Source organism: Bos javanicus, chromosome 4 (assembly GCF_032452875.1).
Source record: "Bos javanicus breed banteng chromosome 4, ARS-OSU_banteng_1.0, whole genome shotgun sequence".
Classification (NCBI taxonomy): domain Eukaryota; kingdom Metazoa; phylum Chordata; class Mammalia; order Artiodactyla; family Bovidae; genus Bos; species Bos javanicus.
This window is the reverse complement of record NC_083871.1, coordinates 5,492,066-5,511,624: the sequence shown is the minus strand read 5'-3', so window position 1 is coordinate 5,511,624 and position 19,559 is coordinate 5,492,066. Positions and strand designations below refer to the sequence as shown.

At 48.6% G+C, this 19,559-nt stretch overlaps 1 protein-coding gene across 4 annotated transcripts in view; it reads right to left on the bottom strand.

Annotated features, from left to right (window-relative positions):
* Window positions 1-19,559, bottom strand: part of COBL (cordon-bleu WH2 repeat protein) — a 304,124-nt gene that overhangs the window by 21,549 nt on the left and 263,016 nt on the right. For all 4 annotated transcript variants that reach the window (XM_061413311.1, XM_061413309.1, XM_061413308.1 and 1 more), the window contains 4 exons: window positions 7,905-8,002; window positions 4,873-6,707; window positions 3,742-3,861; window positions 2,820-3,080 (listed from right to left, as the gene is read on the bottom strand). In XM_061413311.1, coding sequence (XP_061269295.1) covers window positions 2,820-3,080; window positions 3,742-3,861; window positions 4,873-6,707; window positions 7,905-8,002 — 2,314 coding nt within the window. The remainder of the gene's footprint in view (window positions 1-2,819; window positions 3,081-3,741; window positions 3,862-4,872; window positions 6,708-7,904; window positions 8,003-19,559) is intronic.

The following is a 19,559-nucleotide window of genomic DNA, read 5'->3' as shown; positions in this document are numbered from 1 at the left end:
AATGGAAAGTGATTTGGTAAAATTGCAGATTTGTAGGCTCAAACCTCTGAAAAATCTACAACCACAGGATGAAGATGTCTTGTAGATTTCACTTTGAAAACAATGTTTTCAGAAACTCTTAAATTGTTCCCAGGGACCAGCTGAACCATCAGGGTTGAGAACCGGCTGTGTTGCTTTGGATTCTCTGGGAACCACTGGCACTTTCTTTCTTTGAACTATAGTTGATTAACAATATTATGTTAGCTTCAGGCGTACAGCAAAGTGACTCAGGTGTATATATACGTAGAGACATAGATCTAGATATAAATGCGTGCATTCTCAGTCACTTCAGTCATTTCCAACTCTTTTGTGACCCTATGGACTGTAGCTCACCAGGCTCCTCTGTCCATGGGATTCTCCAGGCAAGAATACTCAAGTGTGTAGCCATTTCCTCCTCCAGGGCATCTTCCTGACCCAGGGATCACACCCACATCTGCTGCACTGTGGGTGGATTCTTTACTGCTGAGTCACCAAGGCCTCCCACCATGGCTACTTTTTCAGATTATTTTTGACTATATGCCACGACAAGATAATGAATATAGTTCCCTGTGCTATACAATAAGTCCTTGTTGATTACCTATTTTATATACAGTAGTACTCTTGCCTGGAAAATCCCATGGACGGAGGAGCCTGGTAGGCTGCAGCCAATGGGGTCGCTAGGAGTCGGACATGACTGAGCGACTTCACTTTCATGTTTCACTTTCATGCATTGGAGAAGGAAATGGCAACCCACTCCAGTGTTCTTGCCTGGAGAACCCCAGGGATGGGGGAGCCTGGTGGGCTGCCGTCTCTGGTGTCACACAGAGTTGGACATGACTGAAGCAACTTAGCAGCAAAAGCAGCAGTGTGCATATGTCAGTCTCAAACTCCCATCCTCTACTTTTCCCTTTGTAACCATAAGTTTGTTTTCTATGTCTGTGTATCTGTTTATGTTTTGTAAATAAGTTTGTGTCCTTTTTTTTTTTTTTTAGATTTTGCATATGTGATATCCATACAATATTTGTCTTTCTCTATCTGAATTACTTAGTATGATAAGTGAAGATCCATTCATGCTGTGCAACTGGCATCATTTCATTCTTTTTCATAGTTGAGTAGTATTCCAGTGTGTATGTGCACCACATCTTCGCTATCCATTCATCTGTTGATGGACACTTAAGTTGCTTCCATGTCTCGGTAACTGTAAATAGTGCTGCTGTGAACATTTGGGTGCATATAGCTTTCTGAACTAGAATTGTTGTCTTTTCCAGATATATACTCAGGAGTGGGAATGCTGAATCATATGGTATTTCTATTTTTTTGAAAAAAAACTTTAAAAAATATTTTTAAAGGGAACTCTATACTCTTCTCCACAGTGGCTACACTAATTTACATTCCCCCCAACAGTGTAAGAGGGTTCCTTTTTCTCTACACCTTCTCCAGCATTTGTTTTTTGTAGACTTTTTGATGTTGGCCATTCTGACCCATGACTGGCCCTTACTTTCAATTTGATGTTGAGACACGGATGGAGGAGAGAGGTTGTCTCAGGTTTGAATTACAGAGCTGTCTTCATTAGCGTCTGCAAGGTCTAACTGTTAGGATGCTTACTTAGCCATTCACCCCGATGTCTTCACTTTCCCTCATTTCATGTAATAAAGCACTAAGCTCATCAAGATATAAATTATGGAGAAATGGAAACAAGTAAAAACAAACTGAAAGCCCTCAACAATTTTAACTGCCCCCCGCACTCCCCCATCCCCGGCATCCAGAGGACAGTCTGGCATCCAAGGCCAAGAGATTAAGTGCAGTTTCTTCTCCCAGCATCCTGAGGCAGGGCTGAGCTTTCAGTAAATGGAGTGCCCTTAGCATTCTCCCTACCTGATGTCTTGGGTCCCTGTTAGGGCCACAGAGCACAGCTGGGGACACCTCTCCAGCACCAGGGACACACTCTGGGGCCTACCCGAGAGCTGTGCCTGTGGCCCCAGGGAGGCTCCCAGTCAGTGTGCTAAGGCCACTCCAGCCCAGGCTGCAACAGCATCCCGGCCTTAGTGAGGACTGCCTTCCGCTGTGCTGCCTGTGGGAGCCTTTCATGCCCTCCTTGCTGCCCTAGGCTCCTGGTGGGAAATTTTTCAGCAGCGCCTGCCCTCCTCCGTGGAAGTGGCTCACCCATCTCGTAGGCCAGCTGCTCTCCTTCATTCTGAGGGCCTTCTGTGCCCACCAGGTCCAGCCCTATGTGACCAAGACCACATTACTCAGGTTTTCTGAGCCTCATTCACTTTTTATGTAAAATGAGAATAATCATAGTACTGACCTCTTCAGGGACACGTGAGGACTTAAGCTTAGGATCTGGAAATGATCTCTTTTAAAGTAATACCTGTCACCACTTCCCTATGATTAGCCTAACTTCCCACCCACTAGAAATGGGCAGGGAAAGAATATCAGTCCATCCACAGAATCATTTTGGAGTTAAAGCAGATCTCAAAACCTACCTAATCAAAGTCCTTAAAATTTGGGAACCCTACATTGGACCCCACAAAATCCACTGCTTTGAGGGACCAGGTAGGCGATACGTTCAGACCAAACAGAAAACAGGATAGAGCAGAAACTGCAGAAAAACCAGAAACGTGTGCTCCGCCCAAGGGACTGCAGAAACAGTAATTTTCCAAACGAATGCTGTCGCCTGGACCCCAACCAGGGCCCCGCAGGATGCATCGCAGATGGACGGAGGGGGAGCAGAGGGGATTGGGGTGACCTGGGCCTCCCACAGCCCAAGAGAGCGCGCACGCGCCGTCTCACACCCTCACCTTTCTCAGCCTTGCGGCTCCGGTGCCGGAGCGGATGGCGTCCATCAAGGCCTGTCTGGCGTCCAGCGGGTTGCCGAGGGGGCCCTCGCTGGACCTCGACGCTGACCAGGATGAGGTGGGCGCCTGGGTAACCGGAGTGGGTGGGGGCGGGGGCGACTGGGACTGGACCCCAAGGTCTTCTACCCACGAGGGGTCTGGCCCATGTGCAGACAGCGCGGCATCGCGGAGGCTCTGGAGCTCCTCAGAGGCAGAGGACGTGACCTAGCAACGAGACGGTGAAATGACAGGGTCCCAAATGTCTTTTCCAAGAGGCAGTGCTTTTCAGACCCTGAAAAAACCCAGGGGCCGTGTCTTCTCCCCATCCTGGGGCTCTCTGTCAGGTAAGTGACTGCTGGCAGGGAGCAGGGCTGCCCTCCTGAGACCCCTGCCCTCCTACCTCACCTGGGCCTGCCTGGATAGACCCTGAGGCCGCACACACACAGCAACAGCCAATCGGTGGGAAGGACCCTCCTCCAAACACGGAGAGGAAGGTGCCCACCCGGTTTTTCCTCGGATTCTGGCTGCCGAAGGTGCATGACCCTCTGTCCCTAAGCTCAAGTCTGGGTAGTCCTGCGACTGTGTCACACCAGCCCCAGCAGGTAGCAGCTCCATCCTGGAGCTGAGTGGCCACTGCCTCTGCTGCTGGGTGACCCAGCCCTGCAGCCCGCTCTGTGTCCTGGGAGTGTGGGGAGGTGCAGGCACAAGTGTACAGGAAACGCTAGCGCCTTCAGGAGAGGCTGGCCCTCAGGGCCTCTCCCGCAGCCCGGCTGGCCACTCCAGTGATGACTTAGCATCGCTTAGGGAATTGGAGGGTCGCCCTGGCTTGTGCAGTTTTCCGGGGGTCACTGTGGTGGGTGGGTGTGTGTCTGGGGCCCCCTCTCACCTTCCTCAGGCTGCAGGTCCCGCTGTGGCCACGTATGGCCGCCAGGAGGGCTGAGCGCTCGCCGTCTGCCTCAGTGTAGGATGGTTTCTTTGGCCCTCCCTTTGAGCCGGGTTCTGGAATCTAGAATATTTATTAATGACGTCAACTTCTGTCACTTGGGTGACAGGGAAATGATGACTATAAGGCAGTACACAAGAAAGCCTATAGTTATCAGGTCAGGCCTGCAGGGTCAGTTTTATCATCTCTGTCTGTTAGAAGGTAGAATTATCAAGGTGCAGTTCTGGATTGACCTCACACTATATAAAAATTAAGGGGCTTCCCTGGTGGCTCAGCTAGAATCTGCCTGGCAATGCAGGAGATGCAGGTTTGATCCCTGAGTGGGGAAGATCCCCTGGAGAAGGGAATACCCACTCCAGTATTCTTGCCTGGGAAATCTCATGGACAGAGGAGCCTGTTGGATGAGAGTCCATGGGGTCACGAAGAGTCAGACATGACTGAGCGATGAAACAACAGCAACAAAATACAGAAATCAAAAGCTATGTATTTGGGGAGGCACAGGGTGATCACCCTCCCCAAATGTCATCTCCCTCTTTCCTCAGTGGCAAAATGAAAGAAACAGTTTCTAACCATCAGTGTCAGGGTAGCTGTTAAATAACATTTGCAAGGTGATAAATTCCTACATGGGGGGCAGGTGTCATAAAATTTTCCCCAAGGCTTCAGCCCACCACTGCTGAAAATGCAGGGTGATAGGGGGCAGGGCCTCAGCCTGACTCTCCATCTCCCCCTCCAGGCTCAAGGACCAGTTATGGATGATCCCTCCCCAAGCCGGCACCCCACCCCATCCCTCCACTCCCCCGTGCCCACACAAGGATGTATTGCTGACACCTTTCCCCAGGGCAGTCAAGAGCCTTAAAGGCAGTGTGGGCAAACCAAAGTCATCAGTTTTGTCTCCTTGGTGGTTCTATTTAAATAACTCCATAGGCAGGGAGATGGAAATCCAGGTAAAATTAAGCCGTGCAGTCACCCTCATCCCTAGCCTGGTCCCCCTCCTCTGATGTCACCTAAGATCTATGTCTGAGTGGGTGTGGGGGAGAGGCCGTCCCTGAGGCAGAAGCCAACCAATAACTTCACCTTGCGGAGCCTGTCCTTGCCTCCTGCTGAGTGGATGGCCTCCATCAAGGCGCTGTGCAGGGATGTGTCTTTCGGAGCCGGCCTCTGGACCACAGGCCTGAATTTCTTCTTTGGCCCGAAGATGCTGGCTGGCAGTGTACCATCAGCTTCAAGTGCACCTGTGCTTAACAAACTGGGCTTTTCCTCCCGTTGTGGGGGCTCCTGTCCAGCCCGGCCATTTGTATCTGACACTCTTGGAGAGCAAGGAGGCTCGCTGTGGATGGGGACCCACCGGGAGCCATTCACCAGGGTGCTGCCTGAAGTCTGATCATCTCCTGAGTGAAGGCGTGAGGGACTCAGGCCGTCAGACTTGTACTTGGGGTCGGATGCTGAGTCGGTCCTGTGTGTCCTTATGTTTTGCTCTCCACTGAGACCACTGCTCTGTCCCACAGAAGCCTGGTCCCGTTGTGCAGCTGTGACTAGTGAGCCGTGGGAATTTCTGTGGATGCCAGACCGGTAGTCTTGAGCAGACAGCTTCCTGTAAGGGCTGCTGACTTGCCATCCAGGATGGGGTCCTGCCGTCGATTCCTCCCCCTCACGACGAACGCCCGTCCCTGGGTTTGGGCTGGGGGTGGTACTGTCCTTCACCACAGGAGGTGCTACCACTGGCTCTGGTGCTGTGCCTTCACACGTCCTCTGGGTGTTATCCTGTCTCCTCCCCGCATCACTGTGGACTTTTGGGGTCCCTATCCGCTTGGCAATGGCAGAGGCCATGTACTGACTGGATGTTCTCCTCTGAGGTTTGAGAAACGGGACTTCCGCGGTGTTAGCTGCTGGCACTTGGAGGGGGCGAGTGGCTGCTGGGGGTGGCCAGCTTCTCCCCTCCCCCACAGCTCTCCCATCTTCCGAGTGTGGGGACTGGGGCCCGGGCAGTGTTCCCTGGGGGTCTGGGGAGGTAGGCTCGCCTCTCAGTCTGCTTTCCTGAGGTTGCAGATTCGTAGGGGTGGTGGGGGTGGGGGTCCTCTTGGGCCTCTCCATGGGCCGGCCAGAGTGCTTCTCTACAGAATTGGATCTCCAGAATTCTTTGACTTTTCCAATGGGTGGGGTTTCTGCCTCCAGAGTGGGCGATGAGGGGACTACAGTCCTGCCGGTATGCACGTGGGGGCTCACCAGGTTCCCCAGCTCATCGATCTTAATGGCACCCACGGAGAGAGATGCCCCCCGGTCATAGCATTTCATCTCTGACTTCGGAGGGACAATTTTATAAGTTGTGAGGCCATATTTAAGGTCATAACTCCCCGCTGGGTGTTGGCCTCGTTGATGCCATGGCGGTAGTGTTGAGATATCACCTTTACCATCGCTTGCCTTTTCCTTCCCCAGCTGTGGGGTCACCCTTCCAGGGGCTGGGGTCCCCCCACTGTGAGCAGAAACAGGCGCCCTGCCTTCCTCCTTCCCATTCCAGTGGTGAGTGTGAAGCGCTGAAGCAGAACTCGCCGTGGGCTCCATCTTCCTGGGATCCACCTCCTTCCAGGTGTTGGTCAAGGCTGACCTGACCTCTCTCTCAGGCTCCCGGGAAGGAGCTGGTGAGCTGGGCCCTGCTGCCCGCCTCTGGCTGTGCTGCTGGGGGCACTCGGCCTGGTGAGGTGGTGGCTGAGCCTTACTGTCGGCTGTGCTCCCCAAGTCGAAGGAGCCGGCGTTGTTGTTTCTATTGGAAAACACGCCTGAGTCCACGGGATCGTCCAGAACCTCCCCTATGAACGTCACCGGGATTGCCTCAGGGTCACCATGGGGGGTGGACATGCCATGTATGGAGTTGGCGAGGGGGCCTGTGTCAGCTTCGTAGCTTTCTTCCATTTCTGCAAAGAAGCACAACTCAGGTCACAGGCAGAGCCCACTTGGATGATTCTGATACCCCTTAACCAGTGAAATCCCACCTTGATTTTCATCTCCTGAGGGTCCTTTGGTGTAAGTTATTTAGTGTCATTTGGGTTGTTGTCTACACATGCCCAGAGCCAGTCTCAGTGCATAGGACCCAATCAAGGATGTGTCTGCAGATTCATGATGCCTTGGGGGCAGGCACTGAGGTACCACATTTTGCCAGTATCTTTACTTACAAATTGATGTTGAAGTCCAAGCCCTCAGTAAACACCACCTCAGAGCAGGATGGGAAGGTGGATTTGGGATTTTTACTTTCCTCTTGATTTGGTTCGCAAGGAGCACTGCAGAATCTATGGGTCAAGTTGCTCTTGTTCTGCTTCCTAAGAGGCAGGTGACAATGCCTTGAGCCCCCAATAATTAGCCCTAAAGGACATAGTGGGCCTGCAGGCAGGGTCTGAGGGACAGACCAAGGTTGAGAAAGGTGTCTTAGCTCTGTCAACCCCATTTGAGGACAGAAAATGAAAAAGTGAGTCAGACAAAAGGCTGGGTCAGCTCTGGAATCTGCCTCCTCCTTGTTTTATTTGGTCGTCAGGCAAGGCCTGTATCTACTTTCTAGTCTGTGTGCCTTGCTTTGAAAGATTTCCGGTTTGTATCTGAGCTGGTTTGTATCTGCTCAGACCTTACACTATTCTGTCTGATACACAGAAGTGCAGTCCCCGGGACGCCCCCGAGAACAGGGGTCCCTGGGGAGATGCTGTGTGCTGTGTTCCTCATTGAAAGTCAGACCACATGTTAGCAGGTCATGGGCTGGGAGGTTTAATCCAGAGGCCTTTTGCCAGAGTGGCACCCAGTGTCTCCCTACGTCATCTGAGGGCTGAGAACTTCTTTGGTTCATGTGTGCAGACTTTTAATGTGCAGAATCAGTATTACTCAGAGCAGGCTGTAAGCGCCTGCTCGGACATTTCCTCGGCACTGTTTGGCCGCCCAGTGCATGGCCCCTTCTGGAGCTGAGCTCCCTGTGTGCTTGGCCCCCAGCCTGGGCCTTCCTCTCTCGGAGCCACATCTCCTCTGCACACATTTCTGCACGTGGTCACCGCGGTGCAGTCAGCAACCCTGACAGCCCTCAGGGAGCCTGGCCCTGGCGGAGACATCCAGGCAGGAGGGGCGGTGCTTACCTTCCAGGTCTTCATCCAGTTCTGCAAGGGTTTTCTGGAACTGTCCAGTCATGAATATTTCCTCATCCTCGTGTGAGGCTGGGGCAGCTTTTCCGTTTCTAGGGAAAACCAAGAAGAAAAGGGAGCATTCATTTAGCTCATTATTTATGTAACTGACTCTTTTCTGGAAATACCTGAGGCAGGTACAACTTAACGTCAGGCCATTCCATAGGCACTGCTGTCCTTGGAACGCCTGAGACAGATGCGGTGTGTGTCTGTGTGCGTGTGGACATGTGTGTGTGTGTGGTGCACAGCAACGACCACTCCAACAGTGAACTTCAGGGCAGCAGTGACCACCCCTCCTGCCGTGCCCCCTCCCCACGCCCACATGGCAGTGACTGGAGTGGGGGAGGGTGGGCAGGGAAGCAACTCCTGCACCCCGTGAGCCTTCCCACGTGGGTTCTTTTGCCCAGATCGTCCCATGGGAAGTCTCACAAGCAGTTAGAAGGCAGTCAAGGTCATGATCGCCACTTCCCAGAGAAGTGACCATGTGCTGAGAGGCTAAGAGTGCAGCTGTCCCTGCTCACAGGGGCTCCTGAGCCTGGGAGGGCTGCCACGGCTGTGTCCACAGGTGCCTCGCAGCCCTGCCACCAGGGTGTCCAGGGAGATGTCCCTACCTGCTGAGGAGAGCTGGGCTTTGCTTCTCTCCAGCCCTGGACAGTAGCATCTATGAGACAACAGCTGCCAAAGCAATTTGAGAGCAGCCCTTGGAGAGGCTCTGGTCTCTTTTGTCTCATGGTGCCAAGAACAGAGACATGTACAGGGTGATTGTTCCTCTTCTGCAAAAGCGGAAGGTCTTTCCCGCTGATCGTTAGACTCAAGGGCCAGTTTCCATTGTTACTCATCAGGCCGGGATAATGATGCATGAAATGTGCTTTGTACCGTCCTCACTTACATAGCAGAGCTTGTGTTCTGGTAAATGAGTCTTTCTTACTTGGTGACTGTGTCCCTTTGGGAGCCAGGAAGTGGCTTCCAGATCCAACTCAGCTAATGTCCTCTGACACGGCAGACAAAGGGCCCTGGCTGAGATGCGTGCGGCTATGGACCAATTAACGACGACCACAGAGGCACAAGACTTGCCTTTCCTGTTGCTTTGCCATAAGACTTAATTGGATGCATTTACTAAACTTGTATCTTTCTCTTCCACAGAATTTGATGGTTTAGATAAATTTAAGTTATATATTCAGTCAAGTATATGGCAGAAAAGAATGGTAAGGGCTCTCTAAAGTAGTATTTGAAATGGAAAATAGTGTTTTTCAAAGGTTGGCTCCCTGTCTAGAATGGTTAAAGCCTAGTCAGACAAAATTATATCTACACTTTTCCTTCAGAGTATTTGCCTTCCCTTCAAAGTATGCAAAATCACATTGTTCTATGGGAATAGAATGATATCAATAAGAATTAAAAACTATAGCACATGGAATTACACTCAATATTTTATAATAACCTATAAGGGAAAAGAATCTGAAAAAGAATGTATATGTACATACATACATACATGTGTGTATGTATGTATGAGGGCTTTCCTGGTGGTTCAGATGGTAAAGAATCTACCCACATTGCAGGAGACCCAGGTTCAATCATTCAATCCCTGGGTCAGGAAGATCCCTTGGAGAAGGGAATAGCAACTCACTGCAGTATTCTTGCCTGGAGAATCCCATGGACAGAAGAGCCTGGCAGGCTACAGTCCATGAGGTTGCAAAGAGTCAGACATGACTGAGTGACTAAATTCTATACATGTATACAATCATATGCATATTATACATATATAAGTAAATATATATGTGTAGTTACTTAACTGTACATCTGCATCTAATACATCATGATAGAGATCAAACCAGTCAATCCTAAAGGAAATTAACCCTGAATATTCACTGGAAGGACTGATGTTGAAGCTGAAGCTCCAATACTTTGGCCACTTGATTAAAGAGCCAACTCATTGGAAAAGACCCTGAGGCAGGGAAAGATTGAGAGCAGGAGGAGAAGGAGGTGACAGAGGAGGAGATGGTTGGATAGAATCTCTGATTCAATGGACATGAGTCTGAGCAAACTCCATAAGATAGTGAAGGACAGGGAAGCCTGGCATGCTGCAATCCACAGGGTCGCAAAGAGTCAAGCAAGACTTAGTGACTAAACAAAATCAGCCATACTTCAATAAAAATAAAATAATGTACTCTTAGAAGAAAATGAATTAAAAATAATTTAAGAGAAAAGGTCCACTGATGATATTACTTTATAAAAGGTAAACTAGAGAATGAAAATCATCTTGAACTGATGAAAATGCAAGGAATCTGAGACTCTTACACTTGTTGCTCCTGGTTTAAACTGGAAAGCAATGCAAACAGGTATATCAAGATGCAAAAACATAGTTTTAACTTTGTAGGACCTTTGGTTCATTAGCCTCTCTTCTGATAATTTGCCTTAATAATCCTGTGGAAGGAAAATATGAACCACCATGTTCATCGTATTCATGGGGCGATGTCTCCAGCTTCTGGCAGCAGGGAGTTCCCTCCCCTACTGCATTGATATGCGATTATGATGTGGGGGTGGAAACACAGGTCACAGATGAAGCCCGCATGTTATGTGAAGAAATCAAGACATTCAGCTCCATCCAGGAGGGTCATGATGATCTAAAAGGAATCTGTGTCTGAAGACAAGGGTGATGCAGAAATCTAGACACCACTACCAGCCAGTGTGATTTGTTGAAATGGATGGATTATGGCAAATATTTTATCCTTTCTCCTATGAAGTATGCTCTTTTGGGTACAAGGCAGCTTGAGTGATGAGGTGATTTTTTTTCAAACAAGACAACATTTAAAATGATTCTTTGGTCCTCCTCGTGTCCGACTGTTTACAACCCCAGGGACTGTAGCCCACCAGGCTCCTCTGTCCATGGGATTCTCCAGGCAAGAATACTGGAGTGGGTTGCCCTTTCCTTCTCCAGGGGATCTTCCCCACCCAGAGATTGAACCCAGGTCTCCTGCAGCTCCTGCTCTGGGCAGGTGGGCTCTTTACCACTAGCGCCACCCGGGAAGCCCTCTAATGAGCACTAATTCCTTTATGAAAAGCAGTTTACATGTTTGTTGTACCATGCCCAATACACACAGTATGTTGTGTTTATAATTTTATTTTGCTATTGAGAGCCTAGCAGTCCCAGTGATGATCCTAAAGCACTGTGTGACAGCCATAAATCCTCAAGGAGGCACTACAGCAGGGCCTGAGCTAGCCCTTTGCCATGCTCCTCCCACCCACACGCTGGCCTGAGCCGCCCTGTCTAACCATCAGTGGCCAAGCCCCAGGCTCAGAACTTCAGACCTGCTCTCTGCCTGCCCATCTCACCTCCCATCCAGGCCCTCTTGTGAAGTCTGGGGTCCCTACATCTAGTCCTCTGACCTCCACTTAGCTCAGCGGTCTTGCTCACCCCTTTCTTCCATCTGCCTCTTGTACAATCAGAGGTTTTCCCCAGACGCTCAACTCTACACTGTGCTGACATCCCCATCCACCTCTGGCCCACTCTTGCTCCTGACACCTCAGTGTGGACCTGATTCCCTGGGGCATTGTTTGTCCAGGAGGAGAGAGTGGACACCGACAGAAGCCACTGGCCTTGGGAGTGCTCTGGAGGGAGGGAACCCAGGTCCTCGACTGGTGCTTCTCCCAAGGCTGCTGGGGTGGGGCAAGGCGAGGCCTGTGACCACTTTACTTCTGCAGCTGGCGCCGCTCCTGATGCAAGGCAGAGGGGGGCCACCACTCTCTGGATTCTGGGCTTCTGCATGAATGGATTTTCTGGCCCAAAGATACCAGTGGTAATGTATCTATTTTGCTTTCAAACATAACAGCTTCAGGGAGGAGAGATTTAGCAGAATGCGCTTTTCATTCCTCCCCCACCCCGTCCACGTCTACTAACTGACTATAAACCTTCCTCTCTTCCTGTAAGAACAAGCTAGGAGCACCGGGGCCCTGGGAGTACCAAGGGCAGCTTCTGCGGGCTTAGCAGGAGAGCCCTAGCATGTGTCCCAAAGAGGCACAGTTGGCCAGAAACACCACGGCCTCTTTTTAGCTGAAAGTCAGCTGCACAGGTGTTTTTCTCCCGGGTGTCATTCCTCATGCCCAGCACACACCCCGGTTTCTAATATAGGTTTCTTATTGACAGTTTGTTTTGGCTTGAGACCAAGAGAGCGAGGGCAAACAAGCGGTTCTGATACCAGCTGCGCATGTTGAATAAACATCACCAGCAGCCTTTCCTCCCACGGAAGGTGACTCCACAGAGAACACCGCCACGGGGACAGAGGGCGGTGCTGCCGGCTTCCACTGGAAGCACTCCCAGGAAGCGGAGCAGCCTCGGGGGGGGCATGGGGCTGGGGGCAGCAGGCCGCTGCCTTGGTGGGTCAGGGGCCAGTGATGGGCTCGGCACCCCCTCCCGCAGGAGAGCCAACAGCACACGTGAAATCAGTGCCCAGGCAAACAGGCACCTTTCATTCTTTTCCTTTTTATATTAGAGAGAAAAAGGAGTGTGTGCAGACCTTCCCCACTCCAGCACATTAAATCATTTTCTTTTTGATGTGGCTAGGAAAGCTTCTGTAAATAATTTATCCAGTCACAGGAAAAAAAAAGTCTGAGAGGAAAAAGATGTCCTTTTCAGCTAGCAATTCAATTGCTGACGACAACCAAAACAACCCATGGGAATTCAAAACAATCACTTGATAAACTAAAGGCAAGAAGCCTGGGAAAATATACAGTTGATGACGGTCATATATGCTTAACTTCCGCATTCCATGCACAAATGGCCTTCTATTTACAAAGCTTCAGAGTTCTAGAACAATGGTGTCCAGTAGAAATGTAATATGAGCTACATGTGTAATTTGAAATCTTCTTGTAATCACATTAAAAAGGTGAAAAATAATAAGCAAGATTACTTTCCATTAAATATTTTAACATTAATTTTTTAATTAGTATGGTAGCCACTGTACCCACAGTATAGTCCCTTCCCTGCCCCCATCTTAAATGTTTTTAAATTTTCCTTTGTTACTATAGTTACAAAGTTTTAGCATTCTGAAAGGTATTAAATGCTTCTAAATGCTCTTGCTGGCACAAAGATCCTTTAGTTACAAAACTGCAGTGTTCTAGAAGGTATACAATATATCTAAATGTTTCTGCGGTGACAGAGTTCTCACAGTTCAGGAAGTTTCAGAGTCTAGAGTGTATAAAATGTTTCTAAATGCTCTTATAGTTACAAAGTTCCTACAGTTACAAGGTTTTAGGATCTAGAATATATAGAATGTTTCTAAATGCTGCTAGAGTCACAAAGTTCCTTCCTAGAGGTAGGAAGTTGCAGAGTTCTAGAAAGTATAAAATATCTCTAAAGGCTGCTAGGTCAGAGTGCTCCTCTAGTTACAAAGTTCTAGGGCTGCAAAGCCAGGACCAGAGCCAGTTTCTAGTCCCTCCACCCACGACCTGCACAGGCTCAGTTCCATAAATGTCTTGAAACCATCAACCCTTCAGACACTGGCACAGTTTCTCTCTTCCACAGCCCTCATGCCCACCACTCACAAAGAGGTGGGGGCTGAGAAGGAGCTTAGGGACTGCTAGGTGGAGGGTGGGCGGTCAGTGGACATTTAAAGGAGACACCCTTCCCCCAGAGAAGCTATAGCTTCTGTCTTTTGAGGCTCTGAACATGATTTCAGTGTGGTCTACTGTTGAAAAACAGAGCCTGATACCCACTTACCCAATCTCTCTCATTTACTCCTTATAGCATTCCTGTGGAACGAATGTTCCCAAAACAGACCCCAGGAGTGAGTTTCACAATATTGATATGCCGAGAGATGAACTGCCTGATTCCAGCAAGACTGCCTTTAGGATATGAGAATTTAGAAAGAGTGCTAGTTCCACCAGTATCCCTGTAAGCAGGTAGGAGGTGACAGCCCTCTGTCTCTCTCAACATCTTGTTGCTGTTTAGTCGTTCAGATGTGGCCGACACTTTGTGACCCCACAGACTGCAGCCCCCAGGCTCCTCTGTCCATGGGATTCTGCAGGCAAGAACACTGGAGCGGGTTGCCATTGCCCCCTCCACCTCCCCATCTAGCTACACACAAATGTGTGCATGTGTGTGCATGGCTTCTTTTCAGACCAAGATGTTATAAATAGTTAACCCAGGCAGATGGTCAGAGGTAGACACAGTTATAAGGATTCTTCAACAAATCAAGTTTCTGTCCTTCCTCAGGCAGTTTAAAATAAACAACATCAACGACAATAACGATAAAACCAGCCATCAATTTCTGAAGGCTAGCAATATGTCAGGCACCGTTCTAAGGGGGTGGTACCGCAGATCTCCACTGTGCTGACAATAAAACTGAAGTGAGAGGTCACGTCCCCGAACTACAACTAGGCATCGCCTCACACAGGCCAGAAGGGCCACCATCAAAAAGGCTACAAACAGTAAATGCTGGCGAGCACGTGGAGAAAAGGGAACCCTCCTACACTGTTGGCGGGGATGTAAATTGGTTGCAGCCACTACGGAGAACAACACGGAGGGTCTTTAAAATAGAAAAACAGAGTTAATATATGACCCAGTAATCCCCCTTCTGGGCATATACCCAGAGAAAATCATAATTCAAGAAGACGCACGTACTCCAATGTTCATTGCAGCACTATTTACAATAGCCACAGTATGGAGGCAACCTAGATGTCCATCAACAGAGGAATGGATAAAGAAGATTTGGTAGATAGATAGATAGACAGAGACAGACACCTAAGGAAGAATGAAATAATGCCTTTTGCAGCAACATGGACGGACCTAGAGATTATCATATTAAGTAACATAAACTAGACAAAGATAATTATCACATGATATCACTTCTGTGTGGAATCTAAAAAAAAACAGGGTGATATAAATTAACTCATATACAAAACAGAAAAAGACCCACAGACACAGAAAACAAACATGTAGTTACCAAGTGGGGAACGAGGAGGAGGGATAAATTAGGAGCTTGGGATTGACATATAGACACCACTATACATAAAATAGATAACCAACAAGAGCCTACTGTATAGCACAGGGAACTACACTTGATGTTTTGTAATAAGCTACAAGGGACAAAATATGGAAAAAATAAGGGGAAAGCATATGAGAAAGAACAGATATAAATGTATAGCTGAATCATCGCCTGAAACTGACATAACTTGGTAGATCGACTGTGTTGTTGTTCAGTCGCTGCGTCATGTCCAACTCTTTGCAACCCCATGAACCGCAGCATGCCGGGCTTCCCTGTCCATCACCATCTCCTTGAGTTTGCTCAAACCCATTTCCATTGAGCCAGTGATGCCATCCAACCATCTCATCCTCTGTTGCCCCTTCTCTTCTTTCCCTCAATCTTTACCAATGAGTTGGGTCTTCACATCAGATGGCCAAAGTATTGGAGCTTTAGCTTCATCATCAGTCCTTCCAATGAATATTCAGGGTTGATTTCCTTTAGGATGGACTGATTTGATCTCCTTGCTGTTGAAGGGACTCTCAAGAGTCTTCTCCAGCACCATAGTTTAAAAGTACCAATTCTTTGGTGCTCAGCCTTCTTTATGGTCCAACTCTCACATTCATACATGACTACTGGAAAAATCAAAGCTTTGACTAGATGAACCTTTGTTGGCAAAGTGATGTCTCTGCTTTTTAATACACTGTCTAGGTTGGTCATGGCTATTCTTCTAAGAAGCGAGAGGTCAAGTCACTGACTCAGGGCACCACCACCAGCAATGAGCAGATATGATGCCAGGTAGTCTGACCATGGACTTTCTAGTCTTCATGTTGAGTTGCTCTGTAAGTATGAGGAGAGTTGGCCTGCATCATACATGAAGGAAAGATGCGTTGGGAAGGAGAGCATATGTGGGCATCACGCCTCCTACTCAGGGCGGGACTGTGAAGAGGTCACTCCTAGGTGCCCTCAGGATGATGGGCCATCACCACGTGGCCTGAATTCTTCCTGAGGGAGGTTATTTACTATCTGTTATACATTTAGAGGGAGACTCTGAATTTGACGTCCCACTTGCTGAGTCAAATTTGAACTGAGAGCGTAGATTTATTTTGCAATGAAATTTATAACTGGACTTGATGCAAAACATACCATTTTCAGATCACAGCACACAAAGCGTACTCCAGTCATTCCCAAGCTTTCGTGTTTGCTCTCTTTAGAAGACGGGTGTTTATTCTCAAGACTTTCCAATTCAAAATCTTTGCTGCCACAGCATTAATTGGAGGCCAGCCAGTGCTACCGTTGAGGAAGGGGTAGCCATGACTTCAAGGAGCAGAGACTTCAAATTCAAGTGCATGAGCAGGAGCCATGCACTTTGTCACTGGACTGAATAGCTTAAGAAAAATGCTTTCAGTTGAGGCCAACACCATAGGCTCTCCTTGGACAGGCAGCAGAAGCTCTGCAGCAGTCTTTGCCTCCAATTTGGCAAAGTGGGACCCCTAGCCAGAAGAGTCTGGGTGACTGGGCTATCTACAGAAAGCAGACAGCAGAGGACGGAGAAACAGCCCAGCAACTGGAACTTTATAGACCTTACAAAATGGGGTCTTTGCAGGTCACAAAGGATATTCCACCGTTCCTTCCAATACTTAACGAATCCCTGTGTGTCAGAGGGGTGACAGTACTAAAGGGCACCCTGGCAAAGTTGAAAGCCACAAACACTCCTTATTTCCCCTTGGGGACAGGTCCCATGCCAGAGATTCTATAAGCTGGGGCGCTTGAGTCTGTTGGGGATGGCTTCACCACCCATCAGAACCCACATCCCACCTGGAGAGGCCCAGCTGTGCCTGTCACAGCAAAGGGTAACTTCTGTTTCCTGAGCCTCTGAGGCCTGGCACTCCAAGGATCGAGAGGCCTCACTATCACAGCCAGGCTCTAGATCATTGCAGGAAGAACATAAACACAAATGGCACCTTAGGATGAGCTGCAGTAACCAGGTGTTAGAATCATGCAGGGTGGAGCCAGGAGATGGATTCAGGGAGTGGCAGGAGGCACTGAGATCAGAGTGCCATCTCCTTCAAGGGGCCACCCTCTCTAAAGGTGGTCCAGGGGCATCCAGCACAGGAAGGGAGGGGCTGGCAGGTTGAGCAAATCCACGTCTGTCCCTGTTGCCCTGTCCATCTTCTCCTGGGGGCACAAGTGTGAGAAATCATGCTCTTTGTTATTACTGCATCTCTCAGTCGTTGAAGATGTGTGCTCCTGGGCAGAGCTCCAACACAGGGCCCTTTCTAGGGGGGCAAGGTCAAGACTACACCTCTGTGAACAGCAGCGGGCTCTGCTCTCCAACTATTTCAGCTCGATTCTGGGCTGTCAAGCCCAGAGCATAGGTTCTCTTCTCATTGAACTTGACCCCTGGGTAGTCTGGACACCTGAAATCATCTGCTCCATTGTGAATCACACACAGTCTCCTGACATGGTCTCTGACCCGGACTGGTCAGCCCCTGTGACAGTCTGGCCAAACTCCCTTCCACCTTCAGCCTTCGGTGCCTTTTTGCTGGCCAGGCTTCCAATGCCCTAGTCTGTGGACAGGACCAAACAGCACATGCCTGGAGGCACCACTTATCAGGAGCAGTGCATGCCTTCTCTAGCCTCTCTATCTGGGGTGCATATGTGTAAATGCTGCATGATAGTGTAAAGGATGACATAGGACAGCATCTCCCAAACGGTGCTAGCAGAACTCATTCTATAAGACATCAGAGGCTGAGCAGAGGTAGGATTCACACAGGTTGCTTTGCTGCAGAATTTGTAAGAGACTCTATACTCTTGTCTTCCAAGGGGAGAATATAGAAGTTCTAAAATTTATTCTGAAGAATTATTTTTCAAGAGATAGATCCCAGGAGATACCCAGATCATCACAGGGACTCCGCAGTTGCTAGATGAGTGAGCAGAGCATGACGTGCTGAGGTGTCGAGCACTCAGTGAAGCCCACATCTGGACCTGCCCGCTCAGCACACAGATGTGGGTTTTTTTTTTTGGCCCTGAATGTTTGAAGTGGTTTCCAAGATTTAAAATTTGGGAGACCTCACAGAAAAAAATCTAGATTTCTGGCTTCTCTTCAAAAGCCAGTCACAGCGGCTCTATAATCTCTCAAGGTAACAACTAAAGGAAGCCATGGGCTTGCACTCTTTAGAGAAAACTTGTGCTTTTCCCTGCACCCTGTGACCTCTGAGTCTGTAACTCTTGCTTAACATAGTTGCCACAGATTTTAAGTAATCTTGACATCAGTAAATAAAGTTATGCATTTGGACAGAAAAATGTGATACACCCTGCTGAAGTCTCTGAGTACATCTGGTTTGTCAATGGAGATAACTCTTGTTTTTAAAAAGAAAAACTACAGACAGCCTATGAAAAATAATGGGCGGAGAGTTGATCCCGGCTCTGAGCAAACAAAGGAACAAGACAGACAGGGCAGCAGGCCTCAGAGATCGTTGTCATTCTCATTTGACTCTGAAGCCTAAAACTGGCAGGTTGGTGTGCCATGAAAATTCCTGGTGCTCCGGCTCCTAAATTAACAGTGATGATTTAGTCAATGGGTCCCCTCAATGGTCATTCAACAGGCACTGAACATACACACAGGTGCCCAGCAGCCACCACACCTGTGACAGGTAGAAGGCGGTATCTGCACAGGTATAAGCAAAATTCGAGGCTCAGCAAAGTTAAGTGGACCCACAAAGGCCAGGCAACTAGTCCCTGGTGGTGGGATTCCATGTGGGCATGTGAGGGTCCAGAACCCCCTCCTTCCCCTCCACATTACTCTCAAATTCAGCGGCGCCCCAGAGAAGAGAACAGATAAACATGACCGGCTCCCTGTTTGAATAAAACATCAGGTTCCAAAGACCCTGTGATTATTCTGGCTGTGGCAGCAGACAACATGATCATATTTGAAGGGAAGTCAGCAAGATTTTACCTCTGGGTTAATGCCAGGAAATCCACCAGGACTCTTGCATGAGCATCCCTGGGGATCGAAGTAACATATCTGATTAGTGTCAGATATAGAGCTCAAGGTGTACCAGCCTCATGCAAAACAACCAGACACTTCTGAAGATTACTAGAAAGCTATTCTCCTTTACATTTAAGTGGATGATGAAGGAAATGAAATAATTTTCCTCTGCAAACAGGCCAATCTCAGCTCAAGGTATCCAATATGGGCCAGAGGCAAAAGGGACCAATTGCAACCTTCTCATTTCTGGTCTAAAAAAATATGGTCTTGGAACTGTGCTTAAGACTAGAGAGCTTTACTGTTAGAGTGTGTATACAACCACCCAGGGAAATGCTTGTGATAAACTGATAGCTAAAAGCAAACCAAAATAAAAGGGTACTGACACCACAGTTAGATTAACCACACAGAGACTTGAGTGTTCATTTGGACAAAGCTGAAACAAAACATAAAAATATAAGGGCACTCACTCATTTTGGTGATCAACTTGCACTTAAAAAAAATCCTATTTTACTTCTATTAATGTTTCAAAACCGTGTGTGATTGGTTCTTAAAATTATCTTAAAGGTAAAAAAAGAGATTTTCATATTAAGTGAAGTAAGCCAGGCAGAGAAAGACAGGTATCATATGCTATTGCTTATACGTGGAATCTAAAAGAAGAAAAAA